This window comes from Esox lucius, chromosome 7, assembly GCF_011004845.1.
Source record: "Esox lucius isolate fEsoLuc1 chromosome 7, fEsoLuc1.pri, whole genome shotgun sequence".
In the NCBI taxonomy this organism is placed as follows: Eukaryota; Metazoa; Chordata; class Actinopteri; order Esociformes; family Esocidae; genus Esox; species Esox lucius.
Window position 1 is genome coordinate 37,075,443 of NC_047575.1, and position 22,858 is coordinate 37,098,300.

Below are 22,858 nucleotides of genomic sequence, written 5' to 3' on the forward strand. Positions count from 1 at the left end.
CCAAATTGGGCCCAAAGTGTCAATATTTTGTGTGGCCACCATTATTTTCCAGCACTGCCTTAACCCTCTTGGGCATGGAGTTCACCAGAGCTTCACAGGTTGCCACTGGAGTCCTCTTCCACACCTCCATGACGACATCATGGAGCTGGTGGATGTTAGAGACCTTGCGCTCCTCCACCTTCCATTTGAGGATGCCCCACAGATGCTCAACAGAGTTTAGGTCTGGAGACATGCTTGGCCAGTCCTTCACCTTTACCCATCACCAGCCCCAGAACATGACACTCCCACCACCATGCTTGTCTGTAGGCAAGACACACTTGTCTTTTTACTCCTCACCTTGTTGCCGCCACACACGCTTGACACCATCTGAAACAAATAAGTTTATCTTTGTCTCATCAGACCACAGGACATGGTTTCAGTAATCCATGTCCTTAGTCTGCTTGTCTTCAGCAAACTGTTTGCGGGCTTTCTTGTGCATTATCTTTAGAACAGGCTTCCTTCTGGGACGACAGCCATGCAGAGCAATTTGATGCAGTGTGGCATATGGTCTGAGCTCTGACAGGCTGACCCCCCACCCCTTCAACCTCTGCAGCAATGTTGGCAGCACTCATACGTCTATTTCCCAAAGACAACCTCTGGATATGACGCTGAGCATGTGCAATCAACTTCTTTGGTCAACCATAATGAGGCCTGTTCTGAGTGGAACCTGTCCTGTCAAACCGCTGTATGGTCTTGGCCACCGTGCTGAAGCTCAGTTTCAGGGTCTTGGAAATCTTCTTATAGCCTAGGCCATCTTTATATAGAGCAAAAATTATTTTTTTCAGATCCTCAGAGAGGTCTTTGCCATGAGGTGCCATGTTGAACTTCCAGTGACCAGTATGAGGGAGTGTGAGAAAGATGACACCAAATTTAACACATCTGCTCCCCATTCACACCTGAGACCTTGTAACGCTAATGAGTCACATGACACCGGGGAGGGAAAATTGCTAATTGGGCCCAATTTGGTCGTTTTCACTGGGTGTACTCACTTTGGTTGCCAGCGTTTTAGACATTAATGGCTGTGTGTTGTGTTATTTTGAGGGGACAGCAAATTTACACTGTTATACAAGCTGTACACTCACTACTTTACATCGTAGCAACGTGCCATTTCTTCAGTAATAAAATATTTACAAAAATGTGAGGGGTGTACAAAAATGTGAGATACTGTACATATGCTTGCTGTATTTCAAAGTAATTATGAACAATAATTTTAATTCATCCCAGTAACACACATTTCTTATTGTTCTATTGCCATGGTGGATGGGAGTTATTAGTAATCAGTAAATAGTTATTTTCAAGACCCTGGGTCCTGTCCCCAGGTTAAAGTGGGTTTTTATGTTTCACTGAATTAAATAAATCTTTATTGAATCACAAATGCTTGCCTTTAAAAATGTTAATTTCAGTTTTACATGAATACATGGATTGGCTTGTGTAATGTGGTGTTGTCACAATCACGGAACTTCCCTTGGCAACAAGAGAGGAAATGACCAACAACCTGGATTGTAGATGTTCTTATTCAAATTTTGTAAAAGCACTTTGTTACAACTGCTTATGTAAAAAGGGCTTTATAGATTACACATGAAGGAATTTTTTTGCACAAAAATAGAGCTCCACCTGTCAAGGTCCCACATCTCCAGGAAGACCCGCGCACTTGGACCACGCCTCCGATCTACCTGGCCTCTAAACACCTGGCTGTCCCTGTCAACATCCCACCTGGCTGTCCCTGTCAACATCCCACCTGGCTGTCCCTGTCAACATCCCACCTGGCTGTCCCTGTCAACATCCCACCTGGCTGTCCCTGTCAACATCCCACCTGGCTGTCCCTGTCAACATCCCACCAGGCTGTCCCTGTCAACATCCCACCAGGCTGTCCCTGTCAACATCCCACCTGGCTGTCCCTGTCAACATCCCACCTGGCTGTCCCTGTCAACATCCCACCAGGCTGTCCCTGTCAACATCCCACCAGGCTGTCCCTGTCAACATCCCACCTGGCTGTCCCTGTCAACATCCCACCTGGCTGTCCCTGTCAACATCCCACCTGGCTGTCCCTGTCAACATCCCACCTGGCTGTCCCTGTCAACATCCCACCTGGCTGTCCCTGTCAACATCCCACCTGGCTGTCCCTGTCAACATCTCACCTGGCTGTCCCTGTCAACATCCCACCTGGCTGTCCCTGTCAACATCCCACCTGGCTGTCCCTGTCAACATCCCACCTGGCTGTCCCTGTCAACATCCCACCTGGCTGTCCCTGTCAACATCCCACCTAGCTGTCCCTGTCAACATCCCACCTAGCTGTCCCTGTCAACATCCCACCAGGCTGTCCCTGTCAACATCCCACCAGGTTGTGCTACTTTTCCAGTTTCTGTCTCTTTCAGACCTCATTCTTGACCTGAATGTTTGGTCATGATGTTTCCCTCGACAAGCTCTCACCTAACGGGCCATTATGTTCATTCTGCTGGTTGGCCCATACATGTTAAATATCTAGCCTTTCTGCAGGTGCTTCTTTGGGGTGTTTATTTTAAAGAGTTTTGATTGGCTGGCTGATGTCAGATGAGAGAAGGTGAAATGAAAAGACGATTGAAAAATTGGAAGACGTGATTATAGAATGAATCTTCTGATCCAGAACTAATCTCCATGTAACTCTGGAGATGAGCTTTTGTGTGTGTGTGTGTGAGGGTGTGTGTGTGAGAGTGTGTGTGTGACAGTGTGTGTTGGGGAACACGAGAGCACCTGCTTTTCCCAAAGGGACTCATTACTATTATTAACTTACCCTCACCCCTCCCCCCTCTATCAGAGTTCACATCAGATACACTTCAATGTTTGACGTTTGATCACGTCTTTTAAAACGTTGAGAGATTACTTCAATATTGTCCATTAGAAGCAATGCTTCATACAATCTACTAAGAGTTCTATACAGAATATTTTTGCTATAAAGACATGGTTTAAGAATGCTTTACCTAACCGATATCCATATCTACAAATATATACAGTGATGATTCTATCCCCACTCAAATGTGTTACGGTAAAGCTAGCATAAAGCAGCAATCAAAAGCTAACTCCGTCACATTGCACTCTAAAAATAATAACTAGCTTGCTACCTTTTAATTTGTTTTAGATTTGCCTGGTCCAAAAAAATGGTCCAATCCACCTCATTAAAGCAAGAGGGAGATCAAGAAGTATTCGGAGGGGGCAAACAGCATTGCTCACGAAATAATTTATGAACTGTACTCCAAAATAAATCATAGACTCACTCTTAGAAGTGGTTCTTCTAATAGAAAAATATTTACTGCCAAAGCTCATTTACACTGTCCAGCTCATTTACACTGTCCAGCTCATTTACACTGTCCAGCTCATTTACATGGTCCACATTATCCTGTCATTGAGGAAGGGTGAGATGTTGCATGAGAGAGGAGAGGTAGGAGAGGTAGTAGACACTCATCTGCCATCTTCCTGCAGAGTTCTACTGGTCAATGGGGGTCTTCATCTGTGGTATTCAGCAGGGTCTTCATCTGTGATTCTCTCCCTTTCTATCTCACTCAACCCCCCCCCCCCCGTCCCTCTCCCATCTCATATCGGGGAACTGGCCTACTTCAGTGACCTTGGGTATAGTGACAGAGTTTCTTCTCCTCATCATCATAATTTCATTCTGTTCTTTCTCACCTCCCTTTCCTTCGCAATGTGGATCTGTCTCATCTATCACTTCAACCTTCTCTTAATTGAGTGTGATACCTTTATAGGAATATACCTTCACAGGAGTATACGTTCACAGGAATATACCTTCACAGGAGTATACCTTCACAGGAATGTAGCTTCACAGCAGTATACCTTCACAGGAGTGTAGCTTCACAGGAGTATGCCTTCACAGGAGTGTAGCTTCACAGGAGTATACCTTCAAAGGAGTGTAGCTTCACAGGAGTATACCTTCACAGGAGTGTACCTTCACAGGTGTGTACCTCCATATGAGTGGTGTGACTCACCAACTGGCGAGCCTCTGGGCTGGGCAGGTAGGTATCTGCGAGGCAGGGCAGGGGTAGAGGGGGGCTGGAGACCATGAGGGCTATAGTTTCGGGGTCCTCCTGGTCGTTGGAGGTCTGTAGAGGGGGGGTCGGTCCCTCTGTGGTGGGGGGGGTCATCACCCACACTGGGCCCTGCTGGAGACAGAGAAACACACTAGACGTCTGGTACCGGGGGAACCAAATGGCGCTTTTCCACTGCATAGTACCAGCTCGACTCTACTCACCTCGCCTCAACTCTTTGGGAGCTTTTCCTCCACAAAGTACCAGCTCGACTCTACTCACCTCGCCTCGACTCTTTGGGAGCCTTTCCTCCACATAGTACCAGCTCGACTCTACTCACCTCGCTTCGACTCTTTGGGAGCTTTTCCTCCACAAAGTACCAGCTCGACTCGACTCTACACACCTCACCTTGGTTTGTTTTCCACTGCAGATAGTACCCTGTACCCAGCCATAATGACATCACAGGAAAACTGCAGTGACACCACCTCCAACGTGACAAGGGAACAATAATGGAGATATCTTACACCTGATTCCGGTGAAAAGCCAGCATTTGCCAACTAACGAAAACCCCGCAGTGAATGGAAAAAATCTATTGAATGAACTCCATCAATTTTCTTTTAAATTGACAAGCTTAGAACGTAAAGTGGGAAATCAAAAGTAAACTAAATCTGGATAACATGGTCACAGAACCGGTTTGAAAAACAGTGATGAAGTAGAATAGAATTATCGCCTAACAACTGAACACCAATTTTATAAATTAAAAGGTATAAATAATTGCCTTATTAATTGCCGGCTTTAATATCACGCCGACTGACTCAAGAGTATCCTAATGTACACAAGGCAGCGTTTACACTGGTAGTATCAAGGAAGCACGTGTGAGCTGTAACTTTGGTCTTAATACATTGCAGACAGCAAAAATGGTAATAAAGCTTGGTAGGCTGCTTATATTTGACTTGACATTACTACTTTGACCAGTGCAATGTATGGCAGATTGCCTAAAAAACCCAGACGAGGAAAAAGACAAGGTCCTTTTGTAGGCTACAAAAACAGTGCGTCTTTTTGTGGGTCTCTTACAAGGATAACGAGTTGATTGCAATGCCAATGCATAGGTCCAAACCAAAAGGAGTTTTGGTAGAATACGATTGCTTAAATTACGAGTTCTGTCCTATGAACTGGCACTGAAATTAACCCATTTCAATGCAAGGACTCCTGGGACAGACCTGCAAAAGACGCACCGTTCTCATCTCATAGAACAATTTTCTGACACTGGACGGCTAACAGCAGAATGGCTGGTTTCACTTTGCTGCACGCTTTGAGCCACTCTTGTCCAATCAGAAGTCTTCCTTGTTTTGACGTCACGTTTTAGTATCACCTAAGCTCGCTTGGAACCTCGACAGAGCAGGTATCTGGTACCAGGTACTATCCTAACTTTCGGCCAGTGGAAAAGCCAAAAATGCGAGGCGTGTAGAGCAGAGTCGAGCTGGTACCTTGCAGTGGAAAACCTCCCAAAGCGAGTATAGTCGAGCTGGTACCATGCAGTGGTTGAAGATATACTAAATTTGGTTTAGAAACTGAAATGTGTCCCCATATTGTTCCCCATGTCCAGGATTGAGAACCCCATCAGGGATGACACCCTGACAGTAACACTCAGTCCCATTCACTACACAGCACACTGCATTAAGTCACTTTTATTATGACTGTATGCTCAGAACTTCATGATGAAGGAGGAAAGATAGGAGAGCGACTTTTTCCATGTACAAACTGAGAAACAAATCTGGAAATTCTCATTAACACAGTGGAACACTAACGCAATGTTGCACACACACACAAGGGAAACCACCTGTGTTAATTCCAGCAAAGTCAATTCTTCTCCAGACAGCTCCTATTGAATATTGGGATGCATTCCAAATGGCAGACAACTTCCTACCTCGCAGACTCCTTCTGCCCAGGAGCCACAGGGCTCTATTCAGACACAATGGTCTACCTTGGTGATGGAATGCAAAATGGGACGTAGCCTTGAACGCTCACTATTTGAAGGTAATGAAGACAAATCCACAGAAACATTCTGCTGAAACAGCTCTCTACAATGCACTGTCTCTGAGTGTGTCTGTGGGTCTGTGTGTCTGTGTGTGTGCTGAAACATATAACATTGATTTATGCTGAGTCTGATAAGTTTAAAGCCAGCTTTCAGCTCTGACTGGTCAGTGGTTTTACAGGAGTCTAGCATAAGGAGTTTACAACAGCAGTCCCCAAGGAACTGACAGGGAAGACTGCTGATTTCTCCAAGAATTACCCACAAGGCTTTGATTCAAGGTCATGGGCTACATACGTCCATTACATGCATTTCAGGTAGAAACAAATTTGAAGAAACGCATCCAACCAGATTTGCAAAGGTCCATTGATGTTTCACAGCAATTGTTGGACTGTCCCCAAATTAATCCAGTTGGTTCAAAGCCTTAAGGTAATTGACCTGCGTGCTGTGATCGATGGCTTACTCAAAGTGTTAAGCTTATTAACACCATGTCTTAGAATCAATCTTGAATCTGGTGCACTTTTGCTGGGCTGCAACAATGTTCGGCTCTTTAATGGTTTTGAGTCATTCTTTATTTGTCCCATGAACACTATTTCATCAGCCGATAACATGACAAAGAACGACTGCAGAGAGGAGGGAGAGAGGAAGATCGAGAGGAAGAAAGAGACAGAGGGGGGTGTGACAGAGAGGAGGTTAGAGAGGGGGAAGGATATATTTCGTTAACAGGGAAGACGAGGTGCTACGCACCACTGATTGGCAAACTGCCAAGCAATGATGGATAGAGCAGAGAGGAAGGCAAATGAGGAGAGTGTGGGGGTGGCCAAGTCTACCCAGACTGAAGGAGGAATGGTCTACACTGAGGGAGGGAGGCTGGGCAAAATAGAGAAAGACAGACAGAGTGAAAAAGAGGGTAAGAGAAAGACAAAGATGGGGACAAACAGAAAGGCAGAGAGCAAATGAGGGCAAGACGGAGAGGGTTACATAGTGAATAGGACAAAAAAAGGAGATAAGACAGCACACTCCACAGTCAAAGAGACACGGAGAGAGAAAAAGAGAAGGAACAGAGAGACAGAGCGGAGGATGAGGAGTGTGTGTTTCCACACACAGCGGGGGGTGATTTCCCAGTCAGCCAGAATACTAATAGCGGGCAGAAAGCATCCGTTACGGCACCAACTGTGTGTGACCGTGTGTGTGTGTGTGGGTGCGTTGGTAACGTTTTTTGTGACAGATGTCATCGTCAGGGTAAGAGAACCCCACACCACAACAGAAGACGGTTGACAGTATAAACTAGCACTGTAGTCCCACTGCTATTCAAAGCGTGAATACCCCCTGTCATAGATCCAAAAGCAAAGGAAGAAGAAGTTCTGGGTGACAGGAGTACGTGGAATCACATGGGATCAGAATCAGAAATGGCAAAGACAAGTTCAGGGCTTGATCCTGTCTGTTACGTGCAGATTAAGTTGTTATTTAAGATACTCTTAAAAGATGTGCATTTTTGGGTAAATGTGCAGGAACTCTGCATTTCTAGCCTCCAGGGGAAGCTGGTTCTACCACTGGTGCTCTGACTAAGGAGCCCTCCATGGAGTAGGACGGCCAAAGACCAAAGTGGCAGAAAAAAGATCTTGGATAAAACAGATCTAAGGATGAGCAGTACCCCTTCATACTCAGTAGGCAATTACAATTGTCTTGTAGTGAACACAAGCTTCAAATGGAAGCCAGTGGAATCTGCAGAGGAGCGGGTGACATGTGACAACTTAGGAAGGTTGAATAAAAACCCATCAATCAAAAAAGATTTCACTGCATTCTGCATCACCTCCATTATCATAAACACCATCCCCACCACCATCATCATTACCACCATCATAATCAACACTATTATCATCACCATCATCACCACCATTATCATTACCACCATCATAATCAACACTATTATCATCACCATCATCACCAACATTATCATAAACACCATCCTCAACACCATCATCATTACCACCATCATCATCAAAACCATCATAATCAACACTATTATCATCACCACCATCATTATCAACACCATTATCATAAACTTTCATTATCACCACCATCATCATCAACACCATCATCATCAGCACAGCGTCACCATAATCATCAGCACTGTCACCATTATCAACACCATCATCATCAACAGCATCATGGCTTCAGGTTACATAAATCAACCATCACAGCAGAATGACACTCAAGTTTTCTGGGTCAGAAATAAACAACATGAACAGTATTTAGACTGTATTTAGACAGAAAACCACAATGTAGGTTTCTGGGACAGAAATTCCTAAGGAAGTAAAATACACCAGATAACACAGATTCTCTCTGGATCAAATTGAGGCAGAGATAAATAAGGAGAGAGGCTGAGACCAGAGGGGTAGAAGGACCAGAGGTGCAGCAGGGCCAGACCAACAGCAGACCAGACCAACACCAAGACCAAACACCAGACCAGAATAGACCTAAAACCTTGTGACCCAGAAAAGGAATCCCCAGGCATTTGTAAGGAGTAGATGAGACCAGGGGAACACAGCAGAGGAGGGATTACACACCTAATAGACGGTCACAATAGAAAATAAACACACACACAAACACTCAGACACAGAGTGAACAAGAGAGGTGGGGGTTAAGAGGGTGTCGTGGCAGAGAGGTAGGGGGTGAGGTGGGGAAAGAGGGGGGAGATGAGGAGAGAGAGAGGCAGGTATACAACGGCTGTCTGTAGAGGCACTGTGATAGTCAAGGTCAGAGTTGCATACATAAACACACTGTTATTAAGACCCTGGAAAGAGCCACACACAAACACACACACACACACGCACACACACACACACACACACACACGCACACACAAACACACACACACAAACACACCCACACACACAAACACACACGCATGCACACACACACACGCACACACACACACATAGTGCAAAACAGACAGGACCAGCAGACGACTGACTGTGTGAGTGGCAGGTAGATTATCTTCCAGATAAAGGGAATGACAGGAAGTGAAACAGTCAGACTATGGACTTTGGTCCCCAGTGCCAGTCAATCCCCTATAAAGTGCACTACTGTTGAATATTCTCCAGTCAAAACGGGTGCACTATATTGGGAATAGACTGTCATTGATGACACAGGGATGGAGTAGAACCTCTGTTCTCTGTGAATGACTATTTGACCAGAGAGGCTTGATTATATTAGTCACAGCTACCACATTGCTTAACAAACCAACAGACTGTGGGTAGTGCAAAACATGTGGTAATTTTGAAATGGTTCATCCTACATGGACAGAAATTCCCTGAAGATAAAGCTCATAGGCGACAAAATGACATTTTAGCCATTGTGAAAATGTGTGACAGAGTGACGGAACACAGTGCCGGAATACAGAGTGCCAGAATACAGATTGACAAAATACAGAGGGCCGGAATACAAAGTGCCGGAATACAGAGTGACAGAATACAGAGTGCTGCAATACAGCGGCGAAATAAAGAGTGGTTGGAATACAGAGTTTCAGAATACAGAGTGGTGGAATACAGAGTGGCGGAATACAGAGTGATAGAAGACAGAAAAACTGATTACAGTGACAGAATACAGAGTGCTGGAATACAGAGTGCCGGAACACGAAGTGGAGGAATACAGAGTGCCAGAATACTGAGTGGCGGAGTACAGAGTGACAGAATACAGAGTGCTGGAATACAGAGTGATGGAAGATAGAGTGATGGAATACGGAGTGGAGGAATACAGAGTGCCAGAATACAGAGTGCCGGAATACAGAGTGGCGGAATACAGAGTGATGGAAGACAGAGTGCCGGAATACGGAGTGGAGGAATACAGAGTGCCGGAATACAGAGTGCCAGAATACAGAGTGGCGGAATACAGAGTGCCAGAATACTTAGTGCCAGAATACAGAGTGCCAGAATACAGAGCGCTGGAATATAGAGTGCCAGAATACAGACTGCCGAAATACAGAGTGCAAGAATACAGAGCGCTGGAATACAGATTGCCAGAATACAGAGTGCCGTAAATATCGAGTGGTGAAATACAGAGTGACGGAAAACAGAGTGCCGGAAGACAGAGTGACAAAATACAGAGTACCAGAATACAGAGCGCTGGAATACAGAGTGCCAAAATACAGAGTGCAAGAATACAGAGCGCTTGAATACAGATTGCCAGAATACAGAGTGCCGTAAATACAGAGTGGTGAAATACAGAGTGACAGAAAACAGTGTGCCGGAAGACAGAGTGACAAAATACAGAGTGACAAAATACAGAGTGACAAAATACAGAGTGATGGAATGCAGAGTGCCGGAATGCAGAGTGCCAATATACAGGCATGTGATTGGCTAAGGACAAAAAAGCAGGAAAATATACCGAGAGACCCCCCCCCCCCACACACACACACACACACACACACGCCGATCAAACTGGTGGCGGATCTACATGGATAGTAAAGAATGACCCATAACAACTTATTTGAACAATAACCATGACAAAAAAATATATATTTTAACTTATTTTTGTTTTACATTTTTACCCAACTCTTTAGCCTTTGTAGCAAGCTTTTTTTAGAGCCTCTACACGTTTCTTTAGGAATTTGCGCCTGGCACTCACAGCTGCTGCCACAATGGCATCTTTTGACATTGTCTTGCTGGCCGTTGGCTTCGCAGAGTGATAAGGCCTTTTGTTCAGTTCTTCTTTATTTCTGAGCAGAGCTCTGTACCTTTGGCTTGATAGTTTTACATTTCTGCACAGCTTTACATTAACAGGACTCTCCTTTGTCTTCCGGGAGTAGTGCTGAATGGCCGACACCTGCATGGCCTTCAGGTTGTATTTGACCACTTGATAGGACTCATATGTCTCAACACTTAGGTTGGAAGCATGGTTGTGACGTGACTGCAAATATGAATTGACAGAGCGATCCCCGCGGATCCAAGCCGTCTAAAACGCCTTTACATAAAAAAAAAACATGCACAAGAAATTAATTTATAAGTTGCTAAAACCTTGAAAACGATTTGCTATATAATACAACGATTCATACAGCAAAGTTTTAAGGGTGGCTAGTTAACGTTAGTAGCTAACTTAGCTAACGTTATCTTATTATTATATAAGTTAGCTAGCAAATACAAAAGCTAGCAAATACAAATAATGTTAATGAAGCTTAACCTACGTGAATAAAACATCCTGCCATAGTGGAAAATCAATCAAAATCGATTTTCGACATCTAATCAACCGACAACAAAGTTAAATTAGTAACTATAGGTTATATTAAGACACAAGCAATAATACATACTCAGATCATCCGATCCAGCGATGTTCTTGTCACTGTAGTCGAGCGAGAGCGACTGAGGTAAATTACTACTCAGCAGAGAAATTGAGCAGGTGAACAAGCTGTACGCAAATACGTGATCATCGCAAATATTCCGACATTGACGGAGCAGTGACAGACCAATTGGCTCAGATGAACACACACGCACACGCACACACACGCACGCACGCACACACGCACGCACACACACACACACACCCTCTGCTCAGCGACGCTGCCGGTTAAAGAAAGATGAAGATTGCGGTGATGGCTGTGAGGTCCCCCCTCCCATTTTTTTTTACAGATCTGCATGATTCACGTAAGTCACATTTTCAGGTCGGAAAATCCGGAATTCCGGATTAATCCGGAAAAATCACATCCCTGAATATATGATTCTCCTACAACAATATCTGACAAAAACTATATGAGCTCATTTTAAGATTTCATGAAGCAGTTTAGCCACATGAAAAATAAAGATGCCAAGTGTATTTGGTCTACTGAAAGCCTTCTCAATAAATGTAATTCGTTTTTTTATTTTTACTATTTTAATACAATTTCCGAATTAATTAAAACAAGAATTGAGAACTCCTTAGGCTGGTGGTTGTTGAACTTTTTACACTGCATACACTCACTTAGTCAAGTAGGATCCTTTTGGATTCCACGTAGAATCCTCAGTGGAAAGGGTTGTTCAATGGGAACAGAAGAGTATCCCGTTCAAGTTCCAGATACCACCTTCTTCACTAAAAGTGTGGGAACAGATTATAAACTACGCTTCCAAATCAACAAGTAGTGTAAATTAGTAATAATGCTAATTTTTCAGAAGCACTCCTAAAACAATGTTAGGAATGTATAAGGGTTAATGTGCTAAAATAGTTCATACAGGCTATGCTGATGTGTACCCTAAAGGTTAAAGGTCAAAGCTTTGTCGACCTGAACATTCCAGAAATGGGATAACCGGTCATACTGCACATGAGAAATGCTTTGCAGCATCCTGACCTAGTTTGTCATTGGGTAGAACTCCACAGGGACAAATGTATGGGACGGAGAGAGGAAACTAAGAGTGAAAATCATCTCTCCAGATGGACCTGAAAGCCCAGGGGTCTGGCCCATGGACTATATTCTACGCACCAAACATGTATGGACTTTAAGAGTGTGATGCCTCAGCATAATGGACTGTCAGAGGTTTTACATAATATCTAAACAGTGATCAGGGGGATTTGCATATATTTACATAACCAATCTAATTTTGAACTCTAATTTTGAACTGAAAATATTGAAATACCATAAGCATGCAGTTCCTGCAGATCATCCAGCCAGTGGCAGCTTTAATGTTGCTGTCTACCTGACTATAAAGATGATAATGGTCAAATGCTGGGGAAGGTCTAATTTTGGGGAAAGGTCTCAAGTTGGTGAAGGTTGAGTGCTGGTCAAGGTCTGACGTCAGTGAAGGTCAAATGTTGGGGAAGGTCAAATGTTGGCCAGAATGTCGTCTTTGTCCACCTGGTTGTCCCTATCTTTGTCCACATTGTTGTCCTTGTCTTTGTCCAACTGGTCGTCCCTGTCTTTGTCCACTTGCTTGTGCAGCTGATTCTGCCTAATGACTCTGAACACAGTCCATCTGAATATATTGACCTGCTGGTCATCTGAACATGCATTTTCCCCATAAAAGGTATTTTTCTGAGAGCCAGAAGAGGACTGGCCACAACACTGAGTGCTGATCCTCTCTAGGTTTCTTTATAGGATTTTACCCTACTAGGTACTGTGCATCAACTCATGTTGTTGCTTGCTCTTTGGGGTTTCTAGGCTGGTATCTGCATAAGCACTTTGTAATAACTGCTGATCTAAAAAGGGCTTAATAAAATGGATTTTGATTGATGGTTGGTGAAGGTCTAGTGTCAGTGAAGGTCTAGTGTCGGTGAAGGTCTGGTGTTGTTGTGTCAGTCTAATTCAGAAGACAGCTCCTCCACTGGTGGCAGGTCAAATGCAGGGCCACGTGTAGGGGGTTTATTCTGTAATGAACAGGCAGAGAGTCCACCCACTGAGGAGCATCTCTGGTGATGTGGGTCCTGTCATGTTGGTCTCCTGGGCCGCGGTACTGAAGACGGACGGTGGCCTTATCCAATCACCTGCTATAATTAGCTGTTACAGTGTGTAATGTTTGGTGTGTGTTTCTGTCACACCTCTTTTCCTCTCTCCCCTAGCTCTCTCCTTCTCCCTCTTTCCCCTTCTAAAGCTGATTCTCCCTCTCCCATCTCCACCGCTCTCTCCTCCCTCTCCCATCTCTCCCTATCTGCTGTCTCACCATCTGTTCCTGCAGTGTGAGTTCCAGGCCAGATCTGAGCCATGACACCTGGGCTCCTCCACCACCTGCCTGTATAACAACACTCACCCTCCATCCCTCCATCTCTCTCCCTCCATCTCTCTCCCTCCATCCCTCTATTTCTCTCCCTCCATCTCTATCTCCATCACTTTCTCTCTCCCTCCAACCCTTTCCCGCTATCTCTCTCCCTCTAACTCTACCTCCACCTGTCTCTCTCCCTCTAACTCTACCTCCACCTGTCTCTCTCCCTCTAACTCTACCTCCACCTGTCTCTCTCCCTTACTCTCGCTCCTTCTCTCTACCTGCATCTCTTCATCATTCTCATTCTACCTGCACCTCTTCATCACTCTCATTCTACCTGTATCTCTTCATCACTCTCATTCTACCTGCACCTCTTCATCACTCTCATTCTACCTGCACCTCTTCATGACTCTCATTCTACCTGTATCTCTTCATCACTCTCATTCTACCTGGACCTCTTCATCACTCTCATTCTACCTGCACGTCTTCATCACTCTCATTCTACCTGGACCTCTTCATCACTCTCATTCTACCTGCACGTCTTCATCACTCTCATTCTACCTGGACCTCTTCATCACTCTCATTCTACCTGCATCTCTTCATCACTCTCATTCTACCTGCACCTCTTCATCACTCTCATTCTACCTGCACCTCTTCATCACTCTCATTCTACCTGCACCTCTTCATCACTCTTATTCTACCTGCACGTCTTCATCACTCTCATTCTACCTGGACCTCTTCATCACTCTCATTCTACCTGCATCTCTTCATCACTCTCATTCTACCTGCACTTCTTCATCACTCTCATACTACCTGGACCTCATCATCACTCTCATTCTACCTGCACGTCTTCATCACTCTCATTCTACCTGGACCTCTTCATCACTCTCATTCTACCTGCACGTCTTCATCACTCTCATTCTACCTGGACCTCTTCATCACTCTCATTCTACCTGCATCTCTTCATCACTCTCATTCTACCTGCACTTCTTCATCACTCTCATACTACCTGGACCTCATCATCACTCTCATTCTACCTGGACCTCTTCATCACTCTCATTCTACCTGCACCTCTTCATTACTCTCATTCTACCTGGACCTCTTCATCACTCTCATTCTACCTGCACTAATCTCGGCTTTTTAATCATCCCATCCTCTCTCCATGCATTCTTCTTTATCTCTCTTCTCCCATCCTGAAACATCATATAATTTAGAGACTTTACACTGTTTAGTCAAATATAATGACTCTCTATTAGCCTAACTACCTGTGTGTGTGTGTTGGGGGTGTGTATGTGTGATCCAAAGTTCAGCTGAAGGTGTCAGAAGCTGTCTGTCCATCAGAAGCCTAAATTAATATTTCATACAGCGCGCGCATGCGAACACACACACACATACACTGCTGTAATGCTCTCTGAGAATCAATTACGCTGGCACCAGGTTGTGTCAAGGTCACCTTCCACTCTGCTTCTCAGCATGTCTGTATGTGTGGTGAAGGTGTGTGTGTGTATGTGTCTAGGTGTGTGCTCCATGGGAGTGACTTTTTAAAATTGTTTATGTAAGTGTGTCTTCCACCAGCTGTAGCAGGAGGGTTAAAATGCTGCAATATTACCGCCATTGTCAACACACACACGTGTCACAGCAGTAAAGCTCTGCATATTGTCTCAAACTCTAAGACTGTTTTTATAACTCCCTCTTTTCCTGTCTGCATTTCCCTCTCTCTCTATTGATCGCTGAGTTCTCCAGCTGTATAGCACCTCTTCGCCAGATCTCAAGGCCCTACAGAGGGTGTTGTGACAGACAGAGGTCAACAGCCAGAGGTCAACAGCCAGAGGTCAACACATCCTAGCTCCCTGTCACCCATGTTACCAGAGCATAGAACTGACGGGACCCGTTGCAGCTTCTACCCTCTAGCCATTAAAATGTAATTGACTGGACCCTGTACAGCATCTACCCACTAGTCATTAAACTATAATGGACGGGACCATGTACAGCTTCTACCCTCTAGCCATTAAAGTGTAACTGATGGAACCATGTACAGCTTCTACCCCAAAGCAATAAGACTGTTAAACATGACAATCATCTGTATTGTCCCAGTTGTGAAATGTGTTGAGCAATCAGGGAACAACTGTAAAAACAAACAACAACAACATTGAAAACTGAGACACAATATAACAGACATGCAAACCACATTTAGAAAGAAATAATGCAGTCGGCTGCAGTCTACTAACACTATGTATCACAATTTTTGTTCCTGGGTAGTAAGTGTTATTTCGTAATTGCTTGAACTGATGGGCTTATGGAGAAATTTACTCAGCACTGAATCTATCTGGAATTTTCTGGAAAATAGGTACATTTCAAAATATCACTGTCCGGGTCACAAAAGCAAAGTTTTGGGGGAATAATAGCAATTTTCAATACTTGGCTTGAGCATTTAGGAACAACAACAAAGAAAGTGGCTACATGGTGCAAACACTCACAGTGCAAAAGGGTCAAGTGAAAATTATGCATTATTTCAATGTGCATGTATGGAAAGTGTACTGTATAGCCAGTGGAATAAAATAGTTATTATATCTGTCACAGGACAATCTAGGATAATACAACCTCTAAATATCCTTACCCATGACCACAGCGGGCGAGGGCTTCTATGACAGCTATCTCAAGTCAGTAGTCATGTCTTTGGTTTTAGAGACGTTTTCACACCATGACACAAAGGGATCCTCCACAGGCCCATGCTCAGACTGCCCATCCTGCTGTGAACTGACGATGACAGAGTCATCAGCTAACATAATGATGTGTCTGCTTTTGTAATCGCCGGGAAAGTTGTTAGGGTACAGCAAGTAGAGGAACGAGTATGCATCCGTAGGGATCCGGCAGAAGAGCCACGCTGCTTTGACAGGACGCCATTCACTGACACCTGTTGGGACCGGTCAATAATGAAGTCCATCATCCAGTTGGAGACGAGCTTGTCGGCTAGATAGTGTTAATTTAGACTAAAAATCAGTCTGGCAGGCGTTTTTTGCCCCTTCAAGTGCTTATAGTGGTTTATAGCAGAGTCATTGCAGCATCCTCCTCTTTCAACCTTTTATGCAAATTGCAGATGGCCTAGGTAGTTGTCCACATGACCTCCGACTTGATGAACGTCTCAAAGGACATCACCAGGGATGTCAAATCTAAGTCATATAGCATCTCGTGAGAATTGCATTTGGCCAGTGGAACTACAGCAGCATACTTCCAGAGATTTGGTACATTATGCGATATGTTAAAGATATAACATGTCGAGTGACTACTGCTGAGTGATTACTAATGAATGACAACGACAGGAATGCGCTGCACTGTCCCCTCTTTATACTAACCCTTGACTTCATCGGAACATACTGGATTCGATCTAAACAGGCTTATTCACGTAAAACAAATGTATACATATAGATCTTTACTGGTTACTCAAATAGATGTTATGTTACATACACAAACACACACACACACAGAATATGTCATATGGTTGTTATGTAATTGTCAATAACTATTGTGATTTGTTACTCGGTTTTTATTGTGTTACTATATTTTGAATCTTCAATATTTTCTATTCCTGTCTCCTTCCCTTAAGTTGTAAATCTGCATTGTTAGAGAAGCGCCTGTATGTTAGCATTTCACTGTTAGTCTGCTGTTTACGAAGCATCTGACAAATATAATTTGATGTGATTTAATGTAAGGGGATGAGGAGCCGTGTCGGTCTCAGAGGTTAACCTCCTGGGATGATCACTAACCCACTTACAGCTGTTCTGACACAAACACACACACACACACACATATGCATACATAAAAAGGCATGACACATGCAGACTGAAAGAGCCAAGCTCCCGAAGTGGAATGAGTCAGACAAAAGAGGAACCAGAAATACCTTCAGCAGGAAGAAAGGATATGAACACTATTAGAGAAGACAACGCGAGGGAAAAAAGGGAGGGAGAGGGAGGGGGAAAGAAAAGCAGAGAAAGGAGGAACAGAGCAGAGACAATGAAATGTGCCAAGATGACTAAAACATGTGATTACATGTGACAAGCCTGTGCGTCTCAAAGAATCCTTTAGAAACTGCACACCTTTGTCTTTGTCGTGTTTCCTTTGTTGTTCTTTCCTCTCTCATTCTCTCTCACATGTACTCTATTTAACCTTTATTTAACTAAAGAACAGCTCACTGAATGAGGCAACGCAGTGAATCTTAGTCACAATAGCGCTCTCCTCGATCTGAAATGAACTGTTGAAGATAAACTGGAGAAACTGAACTAGTGATAATAAACTGGAAAATCTGAACTGGTCAAAATGAACTAGAGACAAACGTATTTTTTTGGTCAATTTGAGATCCAGGGCTATTGCATAAAAGATTCGGGGATACTCATAAAAGATCCGGGGCTATTCATAAAAGATCCGGGGCTATAGCCCTGGATGCCCATGCCTAACTACGCCACTGCAGTATAGGCAGTAATTTAGCTAAAGTATTACCTGACAACTACTGAATCCAACCCTGTAGTGAATATTGTGTGTTCACTGAAGATGAGAAGAGACCACGTCTGACAACTGAGATGCATATTGTTGTTCACTATGTAAGTAAAATAGAATAAATCTCCATAGATCTTCAAAACAGTGACACAGGAAATGTGGGATGTAGTGGACAAGGGTGGTTGTGTTTGTGTGTAGGGTTGTGTTTGTGTGTATGTTTATGACTGTATGTGGGGTTTCAGTGGTGTGTAACATTGTGGTTGTGCGTAGGGTTGTGGCTGTGCGTAGGGTTTAGGTTGTGTTCAGTGTTGTGATTCTGTGTAGAGTTGTTGTTGTGTTTAGGGCTATGTTTGTGTATAGAGTTACGGATGTGTGTAGGGTTGTGGTTGGGTCTGGGATTTTGGTTGTGTGGAGGGTTGTGGTTGTGTGTAGGGTTATGGTGGTGTAGAAGGTTGTGGGGTTGATGTATGGCTGTGGTTGTGTGTGGGGTTGTGGTTGTGTGTGGGGTTATGGTGGTGTGTAGGGTTATGGTTATGTGTAGGGTTGTGGTGGTGTATAGGGTTGTTTTTGTGTGTGGGGTTGTGGTTGTGTGTGGGGTTGTGGTTGTGTGTGGGGTTATGGTGGTGTGTAGGGTTGTGGTGATGTGTAGGGTTGTGGTGATGTGTAGGGTTGTTTTTGTGTGGGGGGTTGTGGTTGTGTGTGGGATTATGGTGGTGTGTAGGGTTGTGGTTGTGTGTTGGGTTGTTTTTGTGTGTGGGGTTGTGGTTGTGTGTGGGATTATGGTGGTGTGTAGGGTTGTGGTTGTGTGTTGGGTTGTTTTTGTGTGTGGGGTTGTGGTTGTGTGTGGGGTTATGGTGGTAGGATTGTGATGTGTAGGGCTGTGGTTGCGGGTGGGGTTGTGGTTGTGTGTAGGGTTGTGTTTGTGAGTAGGATTGTGATGTGTAGGGTTTTGTGTAGGATTGTGATGTGTAGGGTTGTGGTTGTAGGTGGGGTATTGGTTGTGTGTAGGGTTATGGTTGTGTGTAGGGTTGTTGTTGTGTGTAGGGTTGTTGTTGTGTGTAGGATTGTGATGTGTAGGGTTGTGGGTGGAGTATTGGTTTTGTGTAGGGTTATGGTTGTGTGTAGGGTTGTGGTTGTGGGTGGGGTTGTTGTTGTGGGTAGGATTGTGATGTGTAGGGTTGTGGTTGTGGGTGGGGGTGGGGTATTGGTTGTGTGTAGGGTTGTGGTTGTGGGTGGGGTATTGGTTGTGTGTAGGGTTATGGTTGTGTGTAGGGTTCAATGGGATTTCCGGAAGGTCAAATGGTGGGTGTATCTTTTGATGTTTCACAGTAAGAGGTCAGCAGCAACACACAGAGACCTTCAAAAGAGACGGAAATAAACCATACTAACACATACACAGTTTCTCTCTCTCACACACACACACACACACACACACACTGAAATAAAATAGAAGATCAAAGGGTCTTGAACTTCTGCTTCTCATATGTGTCTCTATGCTTTATTTTGATTATTTATTCATTTATTTATGTAGTTTTTTGGCTAGTTAGTTCATTTAAAAATTCATAAAGTATGTCATTATTTTTTATATAGTCAACTTGTAGTCTCAGCCTCTACCATGATGAGAACTATACAGTATATACAGAGTCATTGTTCTATGGTGGAATATATTACAACAGCCTATTGTATTCTACGATATAGTAGATAAGTAAAGACTAGTTCTTTTCTACTATATAGCAGAGTGGTATGGAATAGCTGTTTTCTACTCTATAGTAGATGCATATAAACTAGATGTTTTCTACTCTATAGTAGATGTATATAAACTAGTTGTTTTCTACGGTATAGTAGATTAACATACACAAATTGTTTTCTACTGTATAGTAGATTAACATACACAAATTGTTTTCTACTGTATAGTAGATTAGCATACACAAATTGTTTTCTACTGTATAGTAGATTAAATACACAAATTGTTTTCTACTGTATAGTAGATTAACATAGACACATTTTTTACACTGTATAGTAGATTAACATAGACAAATTGTTTTCTACTGTATAGTAGATTAACATAGTAAGTGGGAAAACCTGCAAAATTGGCAGTGTATCAAATACTTGTTCTCCCGACTGTATATATTGTTCAGCATTAATAGTACCTTCAGAGATGTGCAAGTCACCCCATATCATCACGGATGCTGGCTTTTGAACTGTGCGCTGATAACAAGCCGAATGGTCCCTCTCCATTATTCCCAAAAATTTCACTTTTTTTTATGTCAGACCACAGGACAGTTTTCCACTTCACCTCAGTCCATCTTAAATGGGCTTGGCCCCAGAAAACATGACGGTTTTTCTGGATCTTGTTTATATCTGGTTTCTTCTTTGCATGGTCGTTTTAACTTGCATTTGTGGATGCAGTGTTCACAGACAATGGTTTTCAGAAGTGTTCCTGAGCCCATTATATTCAACTTTATTGTAACTGAACAGTATGAGTACAGTGCAACGAAATGTAGTCAGCATCTAAACAGAAGTGCAAACAAAAGAGGGCAGGCTATTTACAAGAATAAAGGATAGTATAAGTTACAAGCGGAATGTATAGATGTGCAATGAAGGCAAATAAGTACAAATGGCAATTCTAAATGTGCAATGAAGGCAAACAGGGGAGGACAGCAAACAGGGGAGGACAGAAAAGTATAATGTGTGTACAAGTGGTAAATTAATAGTTGTGTGATGAGGCAAATGCAAGTGCAAATGGCAATTCTGACTGCACAATTGAGCGAATTGGAGGTGTAATATAGAATGTGCAACTGAAATGCAGGAATTGCATCAATGAGGTCCCTGAGGTAGACATATAAATGCAACAACTGAAAAATGCAAGTACAATGGCAATTCTAAATGTGCAGTTCAAGCAAATTGAAGGTGCAAGGCGGTATGTGCAACTGAAATGCAGGGATAGCAGCAATGAGGTTCCCGAGGTAGACATGTACTTGTAACAACTGAAAACGTCCTTATCAGACTTTGCAAGGCAGTGTCAGAGTCCAGTATTACCAAGGAGTAGTGCAAACAAGGTCCCTGAGAGGCAGTACTAAGCGGTGGGCGGGTCGGTATGTTTAGTGTTGGGTCACAGAGTTCAGCAAGGTTACGGTAGATGGGAAGAAGTGTCCCTGAGCCCATGCAGTGATGTCCACTACAGAATCCTGTCTGTTTTTAATGCAGTGCCATTTGAGGGCCCAAAGATCACAGCCATCCAAAACGTTATTCTTAAATTGTTTATTAGCCCACGCAGTCTTTCACAGAGTGATGAACCACTCCCAATCTTTACTTCTGAAAGGCAATTTTTATACCCAATCATGTCCCTGACCTGTTGCCAATTAACCTAATTAAATGCGAGATGTGAGACCTGTTTTTTATTGCATTACACAACTTTTCCAGTCTTTTGTTACTCCTTTCCCAGCTTTTTTGTAACGTGTTGCTGGCATCAAATTCAAAGAGGACATACATTTTTCAACAAACAATAACATTTCTCAACATTTAATATGTTGTCTTTGTACTAGTTTCTATTGAATAATGGCTCAAATGTTTTGCACATCATTGCATTCTGTTTTTCTTTACATTTTAGACAGCGTCCCAACTTTCTTTGGAAACATGGTGGTAGATTAGCATAGACAAGTTATAGATTAGAACAGACAAGCCTTTTCTACTGTATAGTAGATTATTATAGACTAGTTGTTTTACGGTACAGTAAATTTGCATGGACTAATTGTTTTCTACAGTACAGCAGATTCATATAGACAAGTTGTTTTCTACTGTATAGTAGATTAATATAGACAAGTTGTTTTCTACTGTATAGTAGATTAATATAGACAAGTTGTTTTCTACTGTATAGTAGATTAGTATAGACTAGTTGTTTTCTACTGTACAGTAGATTAGTATAGACTAGTTGTTTCAACTGTATAATAGATTAGTATAGACTAGTTGTTTCAACTGTATAATAGATTAGTAAATATAAGTTGTTTCTGCCGTATGGTAGATTAGTATAGACTAGTTGATTTACTGTATTGCAGATTACCATAGACAAGTTGTTTTCTACTGTATAGTAGATTAGTGTGAACTAATTGTGTATGGTAGATCAGTATAGACTGGTTGTGTATGGTAGATTAGTATAGACTGGTTGTGTATGGTAGATTAGTATAGACTGGTTGTGTATGGTAGATTAGTAAAGCTCTGGTTGTCCATGTGAAGGTACTATCCACTAAACAAGACAGCGTGTTGGAGTGCAGATTGGCTCACAATCTAGTCTGTGTTAAGGTATTGTCAACTAGAGAGAAGAAACTATTGATTAAATAGATCTGTTTACCTACATCTCCTAGCATTGACCTCTTCATTTCATCATCTGATATTCTCACCACTCACACTCTCCTCCTATCCAAACCTAATTACCTAATTAAACACACTCTCATGAAAAAACACCAAAGCTTTCCTATACCCAACCAAACCTATTCATCTAATTGGAGGTGATAGGGTTCGGTTAAGGCATTGATTATACAAACACACACACACACAGAACAATTACAGCATTGACCCCTTAAGGCCAGCCTCATTTATTACCCCTGACTGGACCAATA

At 43.1% G+C, this 22,858-nt stretch overlaps 1 protein-coding gene across 3 annotated transcripts in view; it reads right to left on the reverse strand.

Moving 5' to 3' along the window:
* The window catches only part of mtus2a (microtubule associated tumor suppressor candidate 2a), a 95,599-nt gene that overhangs the window by 20,364 nt on the left and 52,377 nt on the right, over nucleotides 1-22,858 (reverse strand). For 2 of the 3 annotated variants that reach the window (XM_020048434.3, XM_013134548.4), the window contains exon 5: nucleotides 4,017-4,190. In XM_020048434.3, coding sequence (XP_019903993.2) covers nucleotides 4,017-4,190 — 174 coding nt within the window. The remainder of the gene's footprint in view (nucleotides 1-4,016; nucleotides 4,191-22,858) is intronic. The other variant, XM_020048435.3, reaches the window with a different exon arrangement.